This window comes from Spermophilus citellus (assembly GCF_964194105.1).
Source record: "Spermophilus citellus genome assembly, chromosome: 4".
In the NCBI taxonomy this organism is placed as follows: domain Eukaryota; kingdom Metazoa; phylum Chordata; class Mammalia; order Rodentia; family Sciuridae; genus Spermophilus; species Spermophilus citellus.
In genome coordinates, this window is record NC_138185.1 from 205,351,027 (window position 1) to 205,377,346 (window position 26,320).

General features: G+C 36.8%; 1 protein-coding gene across 1 annotated transcript in view; it reads left to right on the top strand.

Moving 5' to 3' along the window:
- TSHR (thyroid stimulating hormone receptor) overlaps positions 1-26,320 on the top strand; it is a 153,437-nt gene that overhangs the window by 71,417 nt on the left and 55,700 nt on the right. Inside the window, exons 2-3 of the mRNA XM_081291518.1 lie at positions 19,974-20,045; positions 24,469-24,543. Coding sequence (XP_081147644.1) covers positions 19,974-20,045; positions 24,469-24,543 — 147 coding nt within the window. The remainder of the gene's footprint in view (positions 1-19,973; positions 20,046-24,468; positions 24,544-26,320) is intronic.

The following is a 26,320-nucleotide window of genomic DNA, read 5'->3' on the forward strand; positions in this document are numbered from 1 at the left end:
GGTGGACCAATGGTACAGAATATAGGACACAGAGACCAATCCACAAAATTACAACTTTCTTATATTTGATAAAGGCACTAAAAGCATGCAATGGAGAATGGATAGCATCTTCAACAAATGGTGCTGGGAAAACTGGAAATCCATATGCAACAAAATGAAGCTGAACCCCTTTCTCTCGCCATGTACAAAAGTTAATTCAAAATGGATCAAGGAGCTAGATATCAAATCAGAGACTCTGCACCTGATAGAAGAAAAAGTTGGCTCCGATCTACATATTGTGGGGTCAGGCTCCAAATTCCTTAATAGGATGCCCATAGCCCAAGAGTTGATATCAAGAATCAACAAATGGGACTTACTTAAACTAAAAAGTTTTTTCTCAGCAAGAGAAACAATAAGAGAGGTAAACAGGGAACCTACATCCTGGGAACAAATTTTTACTCCTCACACTTCAGATAGAGCCCTAATATCCAGAATATACAAAGAACTCAAAAAATTAAACAATAAGATAACAAACAACCCTATCAACAAATGGGCCAAGGACCTGAACAGACACTTCTCAGAGGAGGACATACAATCAATCAACAAGTACATGAAAAATGCTCACCATCTCTAGCAGTCAGAGAAATGCAAATCAAAACCACCCTAAGATACCATTTCACTCCAGTAGGATTGGCAGCCATTATGAAGTCAAGTAACAATAAGTGCTGGCGAGGATGTGGGGAAAAGGGTACACTTGTACATTGCTGGTGGGACTGCAAATTGGTGCGGCCAATGTGGAAAGCAGTATGGAGATTCCTAGGAAAGCTGGGAATGGAACCACCATTTGACCCAGCTATCGCCCTTCTCGGTCTATTCCCTGAGGACCTTAAAAGAGCATACTATAGGGATACTGCCACATCAATGATCATAGCAGCACAATTCGCAATAGCTAGACTTTGGAATCAACCTAGATGCCCTTCAATAGATGAATGGATTAAAAAAATGTGGCATTTATACACAATGGAGTATTACGCAGCACTAAAAAATGACAAAATCATGGATTTTGCAGGGAAATGGATGGCATTAGAGCAGATAATGCTAAGTGAAGCTAGCCAATCCTTAAAAAACAAATGCCAAATGTCTTCTTTGATATAAAGAGAGCAACTAAGATCAGAACAGGGAAGAAGAGCATGAGGAAAAGATTAACATTAAACAGAGACGAGTGGTGGGAGGGAAAGGGAGAGAGAAGGGAAACTGTATGGAAATGGAAGGAGACTCTCATTGTTACACAAAATTACATATAAGAGTTTGTGAGGGGAAAGGGGAAAAAAAACAAGGGAGAGAATTAAACAACAGCAGATGGGGTAGAGAGGGAAGATGAGAGGGAAGGGGAGGGGGGATAGTAGGGGATAGGAAAGGTAGCAGAATACAACAGTCATTAATATGGTATTATGTAAAAATGTGGATGTGTAACCGATGTGATTCTGCAACTTGTATTTGAGGTAAAAAATGGGAGCTCATACCCACTTAAATCAAATGTATGGAAGATGATATGTCATGAGCTTTGTAATGTTTTGAACAACAAATAATAAAATAAAATAAAATACAGTCATTCCTCAGTATTTGTGGGGGATTGGTTTCAGAAAGCCAAACTCTGTGGAGTTCAAGTTCCTGTGTGAAATGGCACCTTGTGTCAGCCACAATGCCTTTTTCATATAAAATTGTAGCATTATAAATCTTGAGACCTGTTCATGAAAGCTAAAGTATACTGGGAACCAGGAAGCTCTGACCAGTTGCCTCCATGAATAAAACAATGAGGAAATCTCCAGGATTTCCTTCCACAGAATTGAGGATCCAGGTATTCTCTACATAAGCCTTGATCTTACAAACCTGGTCACTCTGTCACTCGGGGACAGGGGAGATGGAAAGTGACATGCAGAGTGTGGATTCCTTCTGCATAGCACCTTACTTTAGGCCTTGAATCCCTATCCAGTTTGTGAACCTGCAGTCACACCTCAGAAGAAACTACACACAGGAGACACCATAGGCATAGGCTTTATGGAGTTCACTTCATTAACATTTTGATGAGGAAGTTTACTGAAAAACTGATTTTTAATTGAATCTTAATTTGACTCATGGTAAAAAATATCCAGTGTGCTGTGTAGGAATTTCTGATTTAGTTTTTAGGAAAACTATTAGCTTTAATTTGAAGAACTAACTATATTTTAAGGGCAATTTCTACCACCTTGTTTCTTATTTACTTATACTTTTCTGCAATAAAACAGTATTAGGGTACGTATTTCAGATTTTAAAAGTAGACATTATTTTTATAAATTTGCAATTGGAGCCAGGCATGGTGGTACACACCTGTAATCCCAGTGACTCAGGAGGCTGAGGCAGGAGGATCACAAATTCAAGATTAGCCTCAGCAACTTAGAGAGGTCCCAAGAAACTTAGTAAGAAACTGCCTTAAAACAGAAAATAAGAAGGTCTGGGGATGTGGCTCAGTGGTAAAATGCCTCTGTTTTCACTCTCCAGTACACACACACACACACACACACACACACACACACACACACACAATTTGCAATTGCTTCATTCTCTTCCATTTCTATATATGTATCTCATGTTCAAACAACTTCCTAAATTTTTTTTCATAATAATAATAAAAAAGACATAGAATGTAAAGATTAAGCATAGTCTTTATTCCAGCACTGTCCAGGAACAGCCACATATGTGATTAAGTTTTTCTAGTTGTCACATTGAACAAAATAAACAGGTGAAATTTATTATATTTTATTTAATTATAAAATTATAATTTTAACACATAATCAAAATAAAATATTAATAAGATAATTTATGGTTTTCTTATTACTTAATAAGAAAACCGTAAATTGTCTTAAAATCCAGTGTGGGGCTGGGGTTGTGATCATCCAAATCTGGGACAAATATCTTTGTTCATTTTATCTCAGAGAAGGCTAGACCCTGGTAGAGCACTTGCCTAGCACTTGTGAGGCACTGGGTTCAACCCTCAGCACCACATAAAAATAAATAAATAGAAAAAAGGGATTGTGCCCATCTATGACTAAAAATTTTTTTTTTAAATCCAGTGTGTATTTTACATTTACAACCTATCTCAGTTTACACTAGCCATGCATCACCTAAAGACATTTGAATCAGTGATAAATGGCCTATACAGCAGTGGTTCCCTAAGATTATAATGGTACTAGCCCCAGGCATGGCAGCACAGGTCTATAATCCCAGCAACTCAGGAGGCTACAGGATTGCAAGTTTGAGGCCAGCCTCAACAATTTAGCAAGATCCTTTGTAAATAATAATAATAATAAAAATAAATAAAAACTGGCGCTCAAATAGAGCACCCCTGGGTTTAATTCCTAGTGCCAAAAAAAGATTATATGGAAGTAAGAATTCTATGGTCTGGTGATATCATAGCTGTCATAAGATCATTGCATAGAGCATTACTCATGAATTGATGCTATTTCTGGTGTTAACAAACCTCCTATACTTCCAGTTGTATATATAAATTATGCACACCATGGGATACTTGATAATAATAAATAATATGTCCCTCTGCTTCCTGGCTGTCAGGAGATGAGCAGCTTTCCTCCACCATGCCCTTCCGCCATGATATTCTGCCTCACCTCAGGCCCAAAGCAATGGAATCAGATAACCATGCAGTTCATGATCTGAACCAGGAGGAAACCAAGGTTGTATAAAGTTAATGACTAAGCCAGGAATCAAGCCTGCATCTGCCAGACCCCAGTCCTTTGAATCTGTGAGCTCTCTGACAAAGCACCTCAAAATGAAGATCCCATCAATACTAGGTAGAATCAGGGGAGCATAGTGATAGAATGAGTGATTTAATGTGAACAACAGTTTTTTAAAAATATGTTTTTTTAGTTGCATTTGGACACAATACCTTTATTTTGCTTATTTATTTGTATGTGGTACTGAGGATTGAACCTTGCACCTCACACATGCTAGGCAAGCACTCTACCGCTGAGCCACAACCCGAGCCCTTTTATGCAGTTTTATCCAAATCTGGGACAAATATCTTTGTTCATTTTATCTCAGAGAAGGCTAGACCTGGGCTTGTGGGAGAAGGCAGCACTTCCTACAGGTATGAAGAACAGAAAGCCTTCTGTGTTTATTGTATTTGTGTCATTGTCCATTCTTACCTGAAGGATGCCACAGTTGAAAAGGAAAAGCTGATGATACAGGACAATACAGAGACATTTGGAGGAGTGATATCCTTGGACAGGACCCTTTACCATGCTTAATGTGAAGATGGCTTCCCAGAGACACCATTATGTGTGTGAATGAGTCATGTATTTAGGAGCTCATCTGTATAGGACAAAGGCATTGGAACTGGATGAATGAGCAGACCACCAAAGTGATATGATTATTTTAAACTGAAAACATATCTCAACAGACACCAACTGTAGAAAGAAACCTAAACTTTAGTGAAATGTCCCCCAAATACAGCAGCCATTGACATCTGTATGATAGAGCTTATTTTCTCGGGGGGAATTATATAAATATATAAAATATCTATATATGGGAGAGCTACATATCCATATATATTATATATCTCTTAGGAGATATATGTATATTTAAGATATATAATGTGTGTCAATCTTTTTACACCACAGTGTGTCTTGATAAATCTCTTAAGATATATATATCTCCCCCATTAATTAGCACCAGGAAACATATATTAGCACCAGGAGATTATATGTGTGTGTGTGTGTGTGTGTGTGTGTGTATACACACACACACACACATTTATTATATATATATATATATATATATATATATATATATATATATATATATATATATATAATCCCTCATTAGCTCCAGGAAAGTGTGAATTAGTGAATTAGGTTGCCATAACACCACCCTTATATAGGGGAAATTTCCACGTACAAAAAAATGTCCATTGACATTAGCATAAAAGAAGCCAAATATATATCCAGGCATGGAGGTGCACGACTATAATCCCAGTGAACTGGGAAACTAAGACAGGATGATTGCAAGTTCAAGGCCAGCCTCTGCAACTTAGGGAGGCTCTAAACAACTTACATAAATAAAGGCACTGGGTTCAATCCTCAGTACTGAAACAAAAAAACAAACAACAAAAAAACCCAAAGCCCAATATAACTTTCTATACCTTCCCACTGATGCCCCACTCCCTCTGTGAAGTTTTTATATAAACCTTTATCTCTGGCTATTCAGTGAGTTACTCCTTACTATGAAACTTCTGCATACACATGGAATAAACCTTGTCTTTTCTCCAGTTAAAAATAAATACGTAATGGGGCTGGGGTTGTGGCTCAGCAGTAGAGTGCTTGCCTAGCACATGCAAGGCCCTAGGTTTGATCCTCAGCATCACACAAAAATAAATAAAATAAACATATTGTGTCCAACTACAACTAAAAAATAAATATTTTTAAAAATATATATAATAAAAAAGTAAAATAAACAATGCTACTGGCTTATGTATTTACTATACTCTACTTCTATCACTATTTCTACTTTTTAATAAATTTATGTAGAACAGGATGCCATGTTACACCCACAGCAGCCTCGTACATTTCATGCTCACTGAATCTCTTGATTGTATCAAGAGGCCACATTGAAAGATTGGCCCATACCATCTAGGTTTTTTGTAAGTGCACTCCATGATGTTGGCATAATAATGAAATTGCCTAATGATGCATTTCTTAGAATGTATCACTGTCATTAAGCAACACACAACCATGGCTGCATTTCAGGGCTCAGTTGCCAAACAGGCTATGGCTATCCTATTGAATGGTGTGATTTGTTTTTTTTCTTTATCACTGATGCTTCAATGAAAACATAAATCCAAACCATTTTCTGAATTTTAGGGAAGGCAGAAATCTAAAGGGTAATTTCATGAATACAAAATATCTACCTAAATAGTATCAGATACAGAGTGGGTCTTTTTGTTATCTATTACTTCATGATAATTTGCTCCAGAATGTTGAGGTTTAAAACCACCACCATTTTATACATATACTGATGTGGTGAGTTAGGGATTAGAGTAAAGCATAGCTAAATCATTTTTATAGTATCCTGAGTTCACTCAATGGTATTTATATGACAAATGAGTTTGACTGGAGAGTCCACAGTAGTTTCATTCACAGGTCTGCTGCCTTGGCAGGGATTGTCCCCAGTGCTAGTCCTAGGTGATTTGATTATAGCTCCTATACGAATTCTGCAGGCATGGCAGTCTCAGCAGTTGTACTTCTTACATGGCCGTTCAGGGCTCCCAGCATTAAACTACAAGGTACTTGAGCAGAATCTTCAAGGATTCTTCTAATCTAACCTCTGAATCCCAGGGCATCACTTCTGCCACATCCTTTGATCAAACAAATAACCAAGACCAGTCCAAATTTAAAGCAAGGGCAATGTGTGTTGATCTTTTTACTACCACAGTGGGTCTTAGTGTATCTTTCCCTCACTTTAATGAAAGTTTTCACATAATGCTATTTTTCTAAGCAATAGGAATAAAAAAGAAGTGGTCCGGAAAGTATGAACCATAACAAAGAAGATGTGCCATTAATAGCGATAGATCCCAAATGGCAGAGATGGTGGAATTAATAAGCAATGGCATTAGAACATCTGTAAGTCTTAAAAGCAACCTTAAGAAAGTAAAAGAAAGCATGAAAGAAATGGAATCCAGAAAGAAGACTCAAATGAAACTTCTAAGGGTAAAAATATATAAAATGAAAAATTAATTAGATGGGATTAAGAGCATTGAACACTACAGAAAGAAAAAAAGCAAAAGTTGAAACCTTAGGAATAGAAACTAACAAAACATAAGCAGAGAGAGAAAAAAAGGCAGGAAAAAACTAGAGTGCCTCAGTGACCTATGTGACAATGTCAACTACTTTGACTTACACTTGACTGGAGCTACAGAGAAGATGAGAGAGAAAATGATAGAAAAATATTTTAGAAGGGACACTCCACTAAGGCAACCAGCGGCCACCATCTTGGAGAGCTGAAGTATCCACCTCCACTCTCAGACAGATTGCAACAACAAAACAGGTGTGTGTCACTCAGTTCAGCCCCCATACATAGGGGGATTTCGAATGAAATCTCTCCTAGACTTTCAGGGGAAGGGAGTATCACAGTGAGCCTGCATAAAGACTAAAGGAGAACTAGAGGCACCTGACCTTCAAACCCCCCTCCCATCAGCAGCCAAAACAAAACCTGTCTAGCCAGCGCTGGGGGAGGGGCAAGCAGAAAAAATCAAAACCACAGAGTGCCAGGGATCCCAAAAGCCAACAGTGTGACCCTGGAGATCCAGGCTGTCTGATTCCCGCGGCCTGCCCCGCAGCTACAGAAGGCGTGGCGCCGCAGAGAAGGGATTAACTGGTAAGCAAGAGATAAGTGGCTGCGACACGGTGGTATCCCAACAGCCAAGCCCGCACTGACCCCCGGGCTGAGTTCGGGATTGGAGACGGGGAAGGAAGCAGTACAGCCCCATCCCCCACAAGGGACACTCCACTAAGGCAACCAGCGGCCACCATCTTGGAGAGCTGAAGTATCCACCGCCACTCTCCGACAGATTGCAACAACAAAACAGGAGAAACCAAGACTAGCAGGAGAAACCAGGAGACTAGAGGCAAGGCCCTCGCGACTGTGCAGCTGTAAACTGCAGGCCCACCGGCGACAGTTCACCCACTGCCCGCATAACTGGGCGGTAGGAGAACGCCCACCTGCTGGCTACTGATCACCTGCCCGCGGCCTGTGATACTGGGTGGCTGGAGACTGCCCGCCTGCTGTGACCGGGAGCTGAAACCAAACAGAGACAGTCCAGTCACACCCCCCCATTAGGGCACCCCGGCAAGGAGACTGGGGCCCGTCATAGCAGAGTAGTGTCGTCACTGGAGCTCGGACGTCGGAATTCCTTCCCAGCGGAATCCACATTAGCAGGCATAGTTTAACAACACAAAGGAGAGACATCAGAGTAATACAGAAACAAAACAAATCTATAGAAGAGAGCAGAAACACGACAATCAAAAAGAGCTGGAAAGTAACGTGGACAACATGAGAAAACAAGGGAAAAAAGGATTACAAACAATGCAAGACAACTCAATTCTACAGGAGGACATAGAAACATCAGAAACAGGGATAGGGAAAGAACTCAAGGCATACCTAACTCGAATGGAAAGGAATATTAGAGAAGACATGAGACAGCAAGTCCAAGAAATAAAAGTATATTTTGAAAATGAATTAAAAAAACGAATTCAAATGGCAAAGAATGAGCTCTACCAGGAGATAGAGATCTTAAAAAAAAATCAAACAATAATCCTAGAATTGCAGGAAACTATAAACCAAATTAAAAACTCAAACGAGAATATTACAAATAGACTTGATCAAGTAGAAGTCGGAACATCAGATAATGAAGACAAGGTTTATCAACTTGAAAAGAATATAGTCAACACAGAAAAGATGCTTAAATCCCACGAGCAATCTATTCAAGAGATATGGGATGTCATAAAAAAACCAAATCTGAGAGTCATAGGGATAGAAGAAGGCACAGAGATTCAAACCAAAAGAATGGACAGCATATTAAATGAAATAATTCTAGAAAACTTCCCAGAGATGAAAGATGGAATGGATTGCCAAATCCTGGAAGCCTACAGGACCCCAAACATTCAAAACCATAATAGACCAACTCCAAGACATATAATTATGAAGATAGCCAACGTACAGAACAAGGAGAGAATACTAAAAGCTACGAGAGAAAAGAGGCAGATTACATTCAGGGGTAAACCAATTAGGTTAACGACCAATTTCTCATCACAAACTTTGAAGGCGAGAAGATCCTGGAATAATGTATTTCAAACGCTGAAAAATAATGGATTCCAACCAAGAATACTATATCCAGCAAAATTGAGCTTCAAATTTGACAATGAAATTAAAATCTTTCACGATAAACAAAAGCTAAAAGAATTTGCAGCAAGAAAACCAGCTCTGCAAAGCATTTTGAACAAAACACTACAAGAAGAGGAATTGAAAAATAGTGCCCAAAACTAACAGCAGGAGGTATCTCAGTAAAGGGGGAGGAAAATAACCAAAAAGCAAAACTAGCCAAACTAAAATAAATAAATAAAGAAGCATGACTGGAAGTACAAATCATATCTCAATTGTAACCTTAAATGTTAATGGCCTAAACTCACCAATCAAGAGACATAGGCTAGTAACCTGGATCAAAAAAACAAATCCAACAATATGCTGCCTTCAGGAGACTCATATAATAGGAAAAGACATACACAGGCTGAAGGTAAAAGGTTGGGAAAAATACCACTCACATGGCCCTCGGAAGCAAGCAGGAGTGGCCATACTCATATCGAATAAAATCAACTTCAAACCTAAGTTAATCAAGAAGGATAAAGAAGGTCACTATATACTGTTAAAAGGAACCATCCACCAACAAGACATAACAATCATCAATTTGTATGCACCAAACAATGGAGCTGCAACGTTCATAAAACAAACTCTCCTCAAGTTCAAGAGTCAAATAGACCACAACACGATAATTATGGGTGACTTCAACACACCGCTCTTGCCATTAGACAGATCCTCTAGACAAAAGCTGAATAAAGAAACTATAGAACTCAACAGCACAATCAATAACCTAGACTTAACCGACATATATAGAATATATCAACCATCATCAAGTGGATACACGTTCTTCTCAGCAGCACATGGATCCTACTCAAAGATAGACCATATATTATGCCATAAGGCAACTCTTAGTAAATATAAAGGCGTGGAGATAATACCATGCACCATATCTGATCATAATGGAATGAAATTGGAAACCAATGATAAAAGAAGGAAGGAAAAATCCTACATCACATGGAAAATGAACAATATGTTATTGAATGATCAATGGGTTATAGAAGACATAAAGGAGGAGATGAAAAAATTCTTAGAATCAAATGATAACACAGACACAACATACCGGAATCTATGGGACACAATGAAAGCAGTTTTAAGAGGGAAATTCATTTCTTGGAGTTCTTACCTCAAAAAAAGAAAAAACCAACAAATAAATGAACTCACGCAACACCTCAAAAACCTAGAAAAGGAAGAGCAAAACAACAGCAAATGTAGTAGAAGACAAGAAATAATTAAAATTAGAGCAGAAATCAACGAAATTGAAACAAAAGAAACCATTGAAAAAATTGATAAAACTAAAAGTTGGTTCTTTGAAAAAATAAATAAGATAGACAAGCCCTTAGCCATGCTAACGAAAAGAAGAAGAGAGAGAGCTCAAATTACTAACATACAGGATGAAAAAGGCAGTATCACAACAGACACTACAGAAATACAGAAGATAATTAGAAAGTATTTTGAAACCCTATATTCCAATAAAATAGAAGATAATGAAGATATCGATAAATTTCTTAAGGCATATGATTTGCCCAGATTGAGACAGGAAGACACACACAATTTAAACAGACCAATAACAAAAGAAGAAATAGAAGAAGCCATCAAAAGACTACCAACCAAGAAAAGCCCTGGACCGGATGGGTATACAGCGGAGTTCTACAAAACCTTCAAAGAAGAATTAATACCAATACTTTTCAAGCTATTTCAAGAAATAGAAAAAGAAGGAGCTCTTCCAAATTCATTCTATGAGGCCAACATCACTTTGATCCCAAAACCAGACAAAGATACTTCAAAGAAAGAAAACTACAGACCAATATCTCTAATGAACTTGGATGCAAAAATTCTCAATAAAATTCTGGCGAATCGAATACAAAAACATATCAGAAAACTTGTGCACCGTGATCAAGTAGGATTCATTCCTGGGATGCAAGGATGGTTCAATATACGGAAATCAATAAATGCTATTCACCACATCAATAGACTGAAAGACAAGAACCACATGATCATCTCGATGGATGCAGAAAAAGCATTTGACAAAGTACAGCATCCCTTTATGTTCAAAACACTAGAAAAACTAGGGATAACAGGAACTTACCTCAACATTGTAAAAGCTATATATGCTAAACCTCAGGCTAGCATCATCCTAAACGGAGAAAAACTGAAGGCATTTCCTCTAAAATCTGGAACAAGACAGGGATGCCCTCTATCACCACTTCTATTCAATTTAGTTCTCGAAGTACTAGCCAGAGCAATTAGACAGACAAAAGAAATTAAAGGCATAAAAATAGGAAAAGAAGAAATTAAATTATCGCTATTTGCGGATGACATGATAATATACTTAACAGACACAAAAGAGTCTACAAAGAAGCTGCTAGAGTTAATAAATGAATTCAGCAAAGTGGCAGGTTATAAAATCAACACGCATAAATCAAAGGCATTCCTATATATCAGCAACAAAACCTCTGAAATGGAAATAAGGAAAACCACTCCATTCACAATATCCTCAAAGAAAATAAGATACTTGGGAATCAACCTAACAAAAGAGGTGAAAGATTTATACAATGAAAACTACAGAACCCTAAAGAGAGGGATAGAAGAAGATATCAGAAGATGGAAAAATGTACCCTGTTCATGGATAGGCAGAACTAACATCATCAAAATGGCGATATTACCCAAAGTTCTCTACAGGTTTAATGCGATGCCAATCAAAATCCCAACGGCATTTCTTGTAGAAATAGACAAAGCAATCATGAAATTCATATGGAAAAACAAAAGACCCAGAATAGCAAAAGCAATTCTAAGCAGGAAGTGTGAATCTGGAGGTATAGCGATACCAGAGGTCAAACTGTACTACAAAGCAATAGTAACAAAAACAGCATGGTACTGGTACCAAAACAGGCAGGTGGACCAATGGTACAGAATAGAAGACACAGAGACTAATCCACAAAGTTACAACTATCTTATATTTGATAAAGGGGCTAAAAGCATGCAATGGAGGAAGGATAGCATCTTCAACAAATGGTGCTGGGAAAATTGGAAATCCATATGCAACAAAATGAAATTGAATCCCTTTCTCTCGCCAGCCACAAAAATTAACTCCAAATGGATCAGGGAGCTAGATATCAAATCAGAGACACTGCGTCTGATAGAAGAAAAAGTTGGCTACGATCTACATATTGTGGGGTCAGGCTCCAAATTCCTTAATAGGACACCCATAGCACAAGAGTTAACAACAAGAATAAACAAATGGGACTTACTTAAACTAAAAAGTTTTTTCTCAGCAAGAGAAACAATAAAAGAGGTAAATAGAGAGCCTACATCCTGGGAACAAATTTTTACCCCCCACACCTCAGATAGAGCCCTAATATCCAGAATGTACAAAGAACTCAAAAAATTAAACAATAAGATAACAAATAACCCAATTAACAAATGGGCCAAGGACCTGAACAGACACTTCTCAGAGGAGGACATACATTCAATCAACAAGTACATGAAAAAATGCTCACCATCTCTAGCAATCAGAGAAATGCAAATCAAAACCACCCTAAGATACCATCTCACTCCAGTAAGATTGGCAGCCATAATGAAGTCAAACAACAATAAGTGTTGGCGGGGATGTGGGGAAAAGGGTACACTTGTACACTGCTGGTGGGGCTGCAAAATGGTGAGGCCAATTTGGAAAGCAGTATGGAGATTCCTGGGAAAGCTGGGAATGGATCCACCATTTGACCCAGCTATCGCACTTCTCAGACTATTCCCTGAGGACCTTAAAAAAGCGCTCTATAGGGATACGGCTGCATCAATGATTATAGCGGCACAATTCACAATAGCTAGACTGTGGAAGCAATCTAGATGCCCCTCAATAGATGAATGGATAAAAAAAATGTGGCATCTATACACAATGGAGTATTATGCAGCACTAAGAAATGACAAAATCAAAGAATTTGCAGGGAAATGGATGGCATTAGAGCAGACTATGCTAAGCGAAGCTAGCCAAGCCCTAAAAAACAAATGCCAAATTTCTGCTTTGTTATAAAGAGAACAACTAAGAACAGAACAGGAAGGAAGAACATGAGGAAAAGACTACAGTAAACAAAGACGAATGGGGGGAGAGAAACGGAGAGAGAAGGGAAAGCACATGGAAATAGTAAGAGACCTTCAATGATACATAGAATTATAAGAGGTTATGAGGGGCAAGGGGGAGGGAAAAAAAAGGAAGAGAATTGAACAACAGCAGGGGAGGTAGAGAGGGAAGATGGGAGGGGAGGGGAGGGGAGGGGGGATAGTAGGGGATAGGAAAGGTAGCAGAATACAACAGTCACTAATATGGCATTATGTAAAAATGTGAATATGTAACAGATGTGATTCTGCAATCTGTATTTGGGGTGAAAATGGGAGTTCAAAACACAATTTGAGTCGAATGTATGAAAGATGATATATCATGAGCTATGTAATGCTTTAAATAATCAATAAAAAAAAGAAAAATATTTTAGAGCAATAGTGACCAAAACTTGTCCAAGTTTGATAACTGGTAACTCTAAACCTACAAATCTAAAAAGCTCTCAACAAACCCCCCCAAAGAGTAAATTTAAAGAAAACTATACTAAGGCATATTATAATCATACTGCGTCACTTGTTGATGAAGAAAATATCTTGGGTTCAATCCCCAGCACCACACACACACAAAATGAAGAACCAAAGTGGACATATTACTAGAAACTACTGACTAAAATGCTACAGTATGGCATCTTTAAAGTAAAGAATGAAAATAAAACTGCCTACCAAGAATGTTATATACCCAGTAGGAGTATCTTTCCATATTAAAGGGTAGAGGCTTTTTCATTTAACAAAAATCAAGCAAGGTCATTGCTAGCCAAGCTGTATAAAAAAGAGAGAGAGAGAGAGAGAGAAAGAAGAGATGAAAGAGGAAAAGAGAGAAGAAAGAAAAAAGAAAGAAAGAATGAACTTCAGCAGAAAGAAAACAGAAATTTGGTTTTACATGAGTAAATAAAGAGCAGCAGAAATGGTGGTAGGGTGAACATGATTTGAATTCACTGTGTAACCGCTGAAACACAAGCAAAGAAAGAAAAATGAATCCACTGAGAAGTGGTAACACTTGAAATGCAAATTCAGAATGGGAAGAACTTGCTTCATGGTTGTCACTTTTCAAATGCAATTATTTTTCTTCTCCCAAACAGCAGCAGCAACAGCAACCAACAGCACAAATATTCACATACACATGTGTACACACACACACACACACACACACACAGTCCTCCTAAAATGCTTGCCTATGGTATTTCATATTTCTGAGTAGAATGTATCAATGATAAACATGTGCATACTCTCTTGAACATCTAACTCTTTTACCGAATGGGTTTGAAAGTTCCCTAAGCCAAGAATTGTTTTTTTCTTCCCGGATACAATTTGCCGGCAATACTTTAAAATTTTAATGAGAAATGGTGAACTTCTGAACCACCAAAAGGCATGTGAAAACCAGGGGAAAATGTTACCCTGTGCCAAAGCCCACATGGCCATTTGTAAAGAGAGCTACTTTCAGAACACTGGACAGTGTTCATTAAGGGGCTTTTATGTAGAAGAAAGCGGAACACCAGCTTGTTTATGGACATCATCTTAGGTAGAACTAATGACCTGCTGACATTCAGTGCTTTGTAGTATATACTTTTCTTTCATATCTACTTTGCCTTCTCCTCTTAATATCTAATTGTGGAGGATGGAGAATACTACTACCCTTTTCTGTAATTGAAATTCAGAGTCCTGACTCTCAACTCATCATCACCCTGCTTCCTTCGCTGATATTTTAATATCCTTCAGACCCTGCCACAAACAGAAGCCTTCACCTCTCACCTGAGGTCAGTTCCTCAGAGAACACCCTCTCATAGATTTTTTACTCTTCCTCTAGGAACACAGTGATAACAATATAGTTATGAAAGATGTAATACTAAGTATGATGTTTATTTTTCCCCTTAAAAATGTTCTATTTTTTTTAAAATTTAAATGAATGTTTATGAGCAATCCAGTGTTCCAGAACAACCCAGTCATAGTGTATGAGGACTAGTCCCAAGTACTGTAAGAACAAAAAAAAGAAAGGACAGATGTAAGACTGTAGAATACAATTTATTGGGAAATTTACTGACACAGTATGGTCCTGGGGAGCAAAAAGATCACAACTTGAGTCAGAAAGAGAAGAGAGGTGTATTTGTGGATTAAGATGAATGTTACTTTGTCCTGACTGGAACATACCTGGTTTATCTTAAGATAATTCAGGTACATCCCTGGAGCTGGGTTCCAGTTGTAATGCAACACATACCACCCACTAGTTTTGTCTATTTATGATTGCTGGGAAATTATACAGGAAAAAACATATAGGGTTATGCAGGGGCAATCATGGTGATCCATGACTCAAGATGGCTACAGTCATGCCAAGTTGAATCTACACAACAAATAGTTGTGTATATTTAAGGGATACAATGTGGTGTTTTGGTACTAGTATATATTTTGCAATGATCAAATCTTGCTAATTAACATCTATCAGCTGGTATACCTATCATTTCTTCATTGTGAGGATATTTAAAATCCACTCTTTTCACAATTTTGACATATGAGAAACAGTTTTATCACTACAGTCACCAAGCTGTACAACCAATCACCAATTCAAATGTTAAACTCAGTAAGAAACACCTTCACAGACACATCCAGAAAAAAAATGTTTGACCAAATATCTTGGCATCTATGTAGGAAAGGAAGACCAAACTAATTCCAAAATTAGTAGAATATAGGAAACAATTAAGATCAGAGATGAAATTGAAAATTTTTTAAAATACAAAAGATCCATACAATAGAGTTGGTTCTTTGAAAAGACAAAAAAGATTGATCAACCCTTAACCAAAGTAACCAAAAGAAAGAGAAGACCTAAATCAACAAAATTAGAGATGAAAAATGAGATATTACCATTCAAAGTCCAGGCAGCAGCTGAACCAGTGCTTAAGTGCTTCACCCTTGATGGCCTTGTGACTCCATTTTGAAAATCTCTTAAAAGAAAAATTATAATGAAAACCACATTTTATTTTCACATAAATAAGGTCCAAAGGAAACATTTGACTCTAAGTCACATTGTTAATTATAATTCTTAGTTAAGTTAATCGTAGAAAAAAATTTTAAATTATATCGTCAGCTTATGTTTATTGTTTATTCTCATTTATAATAAATATCTCTATCTTAAAACTACTCTGATCACAAAACATACAGAGTTCACCTAGGATATCAAACTATAGCTATGAACTCTTTTTCCTAATCAGTTATATGTGATGCCTTAATCATTAATATACGGAGATAAGTTTTTTGAGGTTTTTAAATTGTAATTTAGAAAAACTAATCATATTTTTATATTGAATCATCAAAGACAAATAAAAAGCAAAGTCTCATAAGTAGAGTATCTAGCATACTCTAATATAAAATAAATACTATTTTGATGCTAATTCTTTGGCCCATAGTAAAACATCTTGAAACTTTTTCTAATATTTTTGTCAGAAGAATATTTACGTCCTTCTCCTTTCCACTGCTATTCAAAATGTATTTTGAGATTAACATAAAATATTCAGCCAAATAATCATACTCATTTTTTTTGTTTGTTTTACTTCCTATTTCTGCCTTTTTAAAAAAAAAAAAACTTCATTTATTTATTTTTATGTGTTTCTGCTGAGAATCAAACCCAGTGCTTCACATGTGCTGGGCAAGCGCTCTGCCACTGAGCTATAGCCCCAGCCACTCATCTGCTTTTAAAGCAGTGAATGTTGTAGAGACCAGCAGAGATGAAATGACTTCTAGGGTCACAGAAGAGAAAGGGACAGGAGTTTATACAAAAAGTGAGATAAATAAACAGTATAGGCATGGAGAGGACTGTCTCCTGACAGAACAAATGTAGCTCTTAAAGAGTTTGGGTTTTGAGTGCCTTTGTTTTGCCTTAGTGGTTTTTTTTTTTTTTAAAATCTCTTTAAATGGTTTATTGCCCTTTGTATAGCCCTCAGCAAATTTTCTTTGCCAGGGTCAAGATGACTCAATCACAAGGGGTGACTGTGACATGGTTTTTGGTAATGACCTGTTCACAATAGGAGAGTAGGGAGGGACGACCTGGGCACAAAAAAATAGCTGTGCCTTGTTCTTGTTTCCTTAAGGGATTATAATTAATTCTACTGGGGAGGCTTGACATATCAGCCCCCATTTTCCCTGATGGTTGGATGCTTTGATAAAGGTTTTTGTTATCTCCAGTCCTGTGACTCAATGACCACTCTGTCTGATGTCCTTCCCTCCCTACCTGCTCTTGGCTGACTTTCTACCTAAGGGGAATCATAACATCTTAAGTCTCTTTGAATAAAGAAAATGTGGACAATGGAAAGAACATCCAGCTGCTTTTCCCTAGAAGAAGGGACAAAGAAAAGCATATTGATGATAAACATGCTTCAGTTAGCTCTAGCTATACGACTGCTGCATAACAGAACAGCTACAAAACCTCCTGATGGGTTATTGCTCATGTATCCGAGGTCAGCTGGGGGCTAGAAAGGCATCCACTTTTTACAATAATTTATTCTCATCTCTCATCTTGCAGTAAAACTATTGAGAAAAAAGAAATAGAACAAAAGCTCCCTAAAGATGCTGTCTTCATTAGTTAATTCACTAGACGCCAAGTCCTCACCGATCATTCTTGTTCTTTATTTGAAGAGCAATAGATGGCTTAGAAGCAAGTGCTTTCTAAATGCTTTCATAAGGAAAATCAGAAAAATCATTTTAAAATCCAGGAAATAAAGGAAAGGAAAGCTTAAGGTAATCTGTGATGAAAAGAGAGGAAACAATTGATACTAAAAGTAAAAAAAAAATTGAAAACTTAACTATGGATATTTTTCTAGATTATGTAGTGTTACTATGGATACACCAAGATGAAATGTATAAAATTTTAAATTGTGATTGAGTTTGAATTTATATGATTCTGTGTCATTGTAATAATTCATTTAACATTATTGAAATCAGTCTTCCATCCCAGGCAATGCTATAATGATCACAATATTAAGTTCATCCAACAATCAGATAATTTACTTTCATTTTAGGCTAAAATGGCTGACATCTCTTCCTTTATTTTTGAAGATTTATTGTGTATATAACATTATTACTAAGACAACTGCTCTTAGATACATAATTCTTCATGGTTTATGTGCTTTTTATGGTGAGAAATCTGGCTGGAAAGAATATTTTGTTCTAACTTAAAGTGTGTATGTTTTGAGTGTAAAGGAAAGAGACTTCAAGGATTCATATATTTCAGAAACTCATACGTTGGGAAAGAAAATAAACATTGTTTGAAACTTTAACTCAAAGTCTGTTAAGTTGCATTTATATACTATTTTTGTTCCATGTCAGACCTCTTAGAAAACACTGCAATTTTATTTTAATTTCCAATTTAATTCAATGCATATTATTTACTTGTGAACACAGGCTGTACCCCTTAATTTTCAGTCAGTGAATGGTACAGTTTAGGCCCCCATTACCCACAAGCACTTGTGTGCAATCTTAAAACATTTTGCCTTAGGACAGCTTTAAATGACTATCTTTCAGTTTAAGAAACACAGTCTTTTGGGGTGATACCTAACAGGTGCATACCTTATCCTTTGTTTTCCTTTGGCATGCCCCAATTTTACACAGAGATTTTAGTAGAATTACTTGTTCTTCCCATATCTTTTTAATTTAAAAATCCTGGATCGGTATCAATAAGCCCTTAATCAAACCAATTAAGGGAATGTAGGTGAGAGACCTTCGAGGGAGGACAGGTAACTTAGGGACATGCATTTCTGAAATCATGATAAGGCAACATTGGGTTTCACACTTAGCGTTGTAAAGAGCTGAAAATTTGCCTTTCTACTGTTCATATCACCCTCCCGTGCACATATATTAATAGTCCTTTTAAAAACTAATTCATCCTGCTGATATTTTGTAGGCAAGTTACAGATACATTTTAGGCACTACAGAAGTGAGTAGTCCATAGAAAACAAAGATCAAGGAAATAAATTATTGAGAAATAATCCTGTAGTCAGAAGGGAAAAGACATAATGTTAGCCTCCTAGCTATCAACAAGGTACTAAATAAATGGTGTGTGAATACCAATATTTAAATAGCAAAGAGAGATCCATGGAGAAAAATTTGTAGTGTGTGAGGCATTGTCTTTTTTGCCAAGTGAGTTAGGACACAAGGCACACCTTTGTCCATATGCATTCTATTCAAGTCAACTATAGAGAAAAGGAAATTTAACAAATGGAACATCTAGGTGGAGAGGCACCCTGGATTGCATGAAGGTGGTTTCTTATAAAGAAAACAGCTTCAGCCTTCTGAAGGATATTTTTAACAAAGCAAACTGGAGGGAAAGCCACACCTTTAAGTTGCATATCCAACAAAAATGTCTTAAGATTCTGAGGAAGAATTAGCTCCTTGTTACTTCTCAATGGTAGCAAGTAGACAGTAAGATCAAGGTAATGGCTAGACACCTTTGCTTGGGCAAAACGATCATAACCATATCACTATTTTTAAACTTTAAGATAAAATAAACATGTTTAATTCCTTTAAATATGTATGTAATATGTATACTGATGGCATGCCAAGTCATTTCTATAGACAAATACATGATATGAAACTCAGTAGTTCCAATATACTGATGAATATATTATGCTGGCCTTCAATTAACCAGTGGAATGTGGTATCAGAGGATACTAGTTTATTATTGATCCATTGATGAAATTTGAGCATTTATTTTCTGTATCTGAATCTCTCTCAACTCTTGTACTGCTCAGAAAAAAAATGTATGATTTTAATTGAATACTATTTTGTTGATTATGTAAGATGAATTATGTGTTGTAAGAACTGTTGTACTTCTAATCATGAGGGTTCTTTTGTTTGTTTTGTTTTGTTTTTTATAATTAAGAGTGTTATTAGAATTTTTACCATTGGTCCTCTCTAATTCATAACTGTTGTTTTCATAGGAAGCTCACAGAGACTCGTCTGAAAACCATTCCCAGTCTTGCATTTTCAAATCTGCCCAATATTTCCAGGATGTAAGTCATTTTTTAATATAAAGAAAAGTTGGAAATTGTGACATGTGATTTTCTAAATATGTTCTGTCAAGGAAAACACTTGTAGTTATACTTGCATGACTCAATGGTATTTTTATTTTAAATATATTTGAAAACATGATGTCCGTTTGATTTTGCTACATCCCTACATCTTAATTCCTAGATAACTTTTTAAACCTAAAGCAAATTTAAATTGATTTGATCTTGAGAAGTTTCTTATTTGTTTTTGTTTGTTTTGTGGTAATGGGGATTGAACCCAGGGCACTCTACTAAGTCACATCCCCAGCTCTTTTTATTATTTGAGACAGGGTTTTGCTAAATTTCTGAGACTGACCTTGAACAAGTGATTTTCCTGCCTCAATCTCCTGAGTCAGTGATATTACACGTGTGTGCTACTGTCCAACAAGAAAGTTGATCATTCTTGATATGTTTTAACATATTTTGTGAGGTACCCAAACTTTGGCTGGGAATCTCTCCCATAAACAGATTTATTCATCTATCTCTAATCCATCTAGCCAATTGATTCACTTGTCACCACTAATACAAGCGTTTATATTTGGTCAAGAATTTGGCCATTGTTTTCAGACTTCTCTCACTTAAAACAAAACAAAACAAAAAGAATAGAATTAAAAAATTCTTTTAAACATTGAAAACTGAATTGCTGTACACTCAGAGTGAGGAGAAAAAAAGTTCTAGGGGCTGGGGATATAGCTCAATTGGTAGAGTGCTTGTCTTGCATGCACAAGGCCCTGGATTCAATCCCCAGCATATCTCACACACACACACACACACACACACACACACACACACACACACACACACAAAGTTCTGGATTGGGTTGACAGATAGCATACCTGTGTATGAAAGGAGTCAGGTCTTCATTTCACTTCATTGGTTCTGACAGGCAATCTAGGTAATTCAGGCACACCAAATACCACCACCAGGAGCAATCTGCACAGTTACAGTTTCTGAGTAAATCTATTCATTGTATGACCATTTATTAATTATTGTGTCATGGCAGTGGTTTTCACCCAGAGGCAATTTTGACATTTTTGCTTGTCAAAACTGAAAAAGGGCAGCTGCGGCAGCTAGTGGGTCGAGGGGAAGGACACTATTAAGCATTGTGCCTTGCACAAGTCAGCCTGCACAGTAAAATCTACCTGGGCCAAAAGTCAACAGCGCTGAGGTTGAGAGATCACTCTCACTGAACATCTCTGCAAGCTTTCATATTGTTAAACAGCCTTTCCTTTTTCAAATCCTTGCCTTTTTTGATTTCCTTGGTGGTCCTCTCTCATCTCCCTTCTTTTTGTCAGTGCAAGGATATTCTGCTGACTTTATGACATAGACATCATCTACAAAAGTTTTAGTCATTCAACAGGTACTTATTTGACCACTCTTTTGTGCCAATTGCTATTCTAAGAACTAGAGAGACAGCAGAGAGCAAGTGAAGAAAGATCTATGCTCCCATGGAGTTGATGTTCAAATAGGAGTACCCAGACAATGAACCAAAAACACAAGTAAATTATATACTTAGTTAGGAAACAGTAATGTATGTGGGGGAATAAAAAGTAGATTAGGGAGCTTCAGAAGTTGTAGACATAGGGAGCCTTCAGAGCAGAGATGTGAGCACCGATTGAGACTTGAAAGTCATGAACTGAGACCAGGGAAAGGTATAACAGAGAGGGAAAAGATGAAGGAGAACAATTTTAAGAGCATGTGGTCCTTGAGGAGGGAATGGGATCCAAAGAGAAGGACTGAGTTTCTACAGAAAGATGATCTCCTTCTGCACTGTTATAACTAGAGTTATAGTGTCGATAGGGTTTCCATCTTTTCTAAAAATTATTAAAAAGTCACCAAGATGGAGCTGGCAGAGTTGTAAATTTGAAGAGATAGTTTGAAGCAAAAAAAAAAAATAGTCAATAAGAGGAAGACTGATTGAGATGAAGAGAACATCCAGGAAGCTTCAAAGGCCCTACTGAGGCTTCTTCCAGGGGGGCCTTGAATAGAGTGGCCACTGGATTGTGTTCCCTATACCACTTCAGAGCACCAAGCACCTTGCATGTTAATCCCATTTACTTGCTTTCATTTATAACTACTATGATTTCCTTGAGGCTACAGAATAAGTTTGTTTGTCAATGTCTAAATATAGTATATGTTCCAAAGATTTTTGTTGAATGATAGGAAATACACATGCATCAATGATAATTAAAGATACGGTATAGCTCAGGGCAGAGAGGGAGGTTACCAGGGTGACTCTAGGTGTGCCTGGTACAGTACAAATTCCCACCCATTATTCTGGCATAAATATTAATGGTGCAAAATTTTTTTTCTAATTTGGACAATAAATAATATAGTTATTATAGTCATCGTGTAAGATTTATATGGTAAGAAATTTGAAGAAGAGGTGGATCTGATTTTTTTTCTAGTTAGAAAAATGGAATAATAATAATAGGAGCAGGGAATCACTACTTTTGCCCCACTGAAAAGTACCTCCTGTGTGTTTTCTTCACAACCAAGTTATAACTGCCTTTAAGGAGGTGTAGGTTGGAGAAACTAAAACTTCAGTTGGATGATATGAACTGAAGGATTAACCCTCTAAAATATTGAGAAAGGTTTTGCACTTCTTACCTAAGAAATTCAGTAGAAGATATGGTGTAATGCATTGGATGAAAACTTAGGGAAGCAACTTGTCAGTCTTCAAGTTGAATCTTGCTCTTTTAGATGGCTCACATTCATGCATGATAAATCCCTGCAGTCCCTAAACAATAAATCAATCTGCTTAAAAGATTCCATGGTTTCCTCTGTTTAATAAACAATATTTGGATCAAAATAATTTATATAATGCTGCTATCCACAAAGGGAAAAGGGTTGGCAGACCTGATCAACCAAAGAATAATTGTTTAGAGAATAAGTCATTCAAAACAAAAAGCACAGGGCCATTAGAATCCTCACAATAACCAGGATAACAAGCTCAGCATGCCACAATGTGTATTCCTCTTATAACATTGTGTCAGTGAAAATATTTTACTGGAAGATTCAACTCAAATTATAGGCCAGTGATTCTCAACTTTGCCTGCACATTATAACCATCCGGATGCTTTTGAAAAATAAAAGTGCTTGATCCATTCCTCATAAACGGATTTAATTATCCTGGGCCAGGTCTTGAACATCTGTGTTTTAAAAGTCCTGCAGGTAGTTCAAGTGTGTGTATGGGGTTGAGAATCTCTGCCATGGTTACGACTGGACACCATCTGTTAATCATTAATTTTCTCAAATGTCATAGAAAAGCCTCTCCATAGAAAATGGTCATTGAATTTGTCTGTATTGGTCATTCTCATTATAAGATGGAATTTGAGAACACGATTTGAAACATAATTCCTTACATATTCCTGTCGAGTCCTATTTAGGAGTTTCTCTTTTCTTTCAGTACTTAAAACTTTTATTTGAGTCATCTTCTGCTTATAAAGCTGAAGACAAATCTTGAATTTTCTACCCCATTCAAAATCAAGAATAGAGGTCTTGAGAGAATGTATAGTCAACACCCTATGGAATGTTCCACTAAGCATTATGTTTTTCTCTTTATCCTCTTGGATACTATACTTCTAATCTCATGCTATTAAGTGCTTTAATAAAAATGATTCTTATTCTGCCGAGGGCGGTAGTGCACGCCTGTGATTCCAGTGGCTCAGAAGGCTGAGGCAGGAGGATCTTGAGTTCAAATCCAGCCTCAGCAAAAGTGAGGTGCTAAGCAACTCTAAGAGATCTTGTCTTTAAATAAAATACAAAAAAGGGCTGGGGATGTGGCTCAGTGGTTAAGTGCTCCTGAGTTCAATCCCTGGCGCACACACACACACAAAAAGATTCTTATTCTAAGTCTTTTTTTTTTCTACTTTGAGTAACTCATTCATTCATTGACTTAACATACTTATTGAGAATCTACCATGTGCCAAGAACTAAGAAATGCATTTAAGATTCAGTGATCAAAACCAGACACAATTCTTCATGTCAGAGAATATAGTCTAATAAGATAACATAAATCAAATATCAACCAAACAATAAGAAAGTTAAACTGTGATAATTAGTGAAGGAAGATGTTTTATGGTACGATGAGGCCATGCATGGGGAACTTAACCTGGTCAGGAAGGCAGGAGTAAGCTTTCAAAGGAAGTAATAGTTGGATGAGATGTGAGATGAATTGGACATAATGTTCTGGGAAAGCTTATGTATCATGGGACCCGGAAGTAAAGAGTTATTAATTTTAGCATAATTTGTTAGAACACATGTGGGTTGTGTATGTTGCATGATCTGGGAAGCCCCTAACCAAGAAGTTATGTCAAAAACGGTACGTTTAGAGTTCACAGCCCAGCTAACTTCCTACTTTGTCTTATATTTTTGTGATGTTCAGCTACTTATCTATAGATGGAACTCTGCAGCGGCTGGAATCACATTCCTTCTACAATTTGAGCAAAATGACTCACATGTAAGTACAAGCAAAAGTGAAACATAGACCTGGGCAACTACCACCCTTTGGTGATAATTTTTGGGGCTCCAGATGGCCCTGAGAGCTGGTTTCTAGATCATAGTCAAACCTCTGTTTATGATTAAATTCATAACTTGTTCTCTCTCTGTTTATATTAATCCATCCTAATTACTTTTCACTTACATAGTTGGAAATTAAAGACATTATTGGAAGATTCTGGACTTTCATTCATTCTCTTCCTACTATGTCAGGAGATTTTACTGGTATGTTGTGTATGTCAATAAGTCAATAAATACATACTGAGTCCACACTTGGTTCCAGACCCTGTGTAAGAGTCTGCAAAATGGACATCTTTTTTCCTTTATTGGGAAGGGTTGTTTAGTGAGATTAGATGGGAGGGGAGTTGATAACTGTATCTCTGGAGTTGGTAAGAACTAGATTTGAATGCTGGCTTCTCTGCCTGCCCACTAAGCATGGTCAAGCCATGGAATCTTTCTCAGCCTTATTTGTACAATAAGGATATTAAATGTTCCATCTGCATTTGATTATTGTAAATATAGAATGATATAATGCAGGTAAGCATTTACAACAGTGCCTAGCACATTAAACTAATATACTTCAAAACCATTTTTTAAATTTCTCTAGTACTTTATAATCTAAGAAGTTTTACATAAACAATCACCTTATTACTTTAAGCATTACATTATTTTCATCACATATTACGAAATACTAACTTTTTAAAGTGAGTGTATTAGTTACCTTTCTGTTACTATAACAAAATACCTGAAACAATTTATAAAGAGAAAGGGTTTAGTTTGGTTTATAGTTCTGTAAGTTCCAATCCAAAATCAGTGAGAGGAGAGGGAGAGGGTATTACTTTGGACACTGGTGAAGTTGCATATGATGTTGGAAATAAGGTTAGAGCAAATTGCTTACCTCAAGAGCCATGAATGGCCTGGGTCCCACAATCCCCTTTGAGAACAAGCCTCTAATGACCTAGGACCTTCCACTAGTCTATCTCATAAAGGTCTATAGCACCTCCCAATAGTGCCATCCTGGGAATCAAGCCCTCAATACATAAACATTTAGAGGATATTCATCCAATCCATAACAATGAATACACACAAAATTATCAATTTATAAATGCTTGATATCTTCTAGACAGTATATTAGGTATCTCATATGCATTATTTGTACAACCCTCATTTAACCCATGAAGTAGAGATCATTATTTCCATTATTTATGTATGAAAAACATAAATGCAGAAAGGCTAAATACATCAGATTGACCATTAGTTTGAGAGTAACTAGATGAGATGGATAACAGAAAAGTCCTTTTAAAGATATTGGAGTGTTATACAGACTAGCAAGGACTTGAGAGGAAATAAAACCTTAAAATAACATTTCATAATTTTCTTCATGAGGCATTTGCTGAATTGTGAACAATAATGTAAAAGCTAAAAAGAAAACCAGAGGTCTAAGCAGTCTAATAGATTTGGGACTTGCCAAGAAGGACAGTTGCTATTAAACAACACATAGTTTCCCTAATAAGAAGTATTAGGATTCCTAATAAGAAGTTTGGGTTTTTCATCACATATTTCATAATATGTGATGAAAATGATGTAATGCTTAAATAAGGTGATTATTTATGTAAAACTTCTTAGATTATGGGGTAACTAGAAATAGATAAAAACCCTCACAAAGATGAAAGCCCAGATTTGAATCAGTAAAAAATAACTGGGCACATAGAGGGAAAAAAGGCCAAGAATTTATGGGA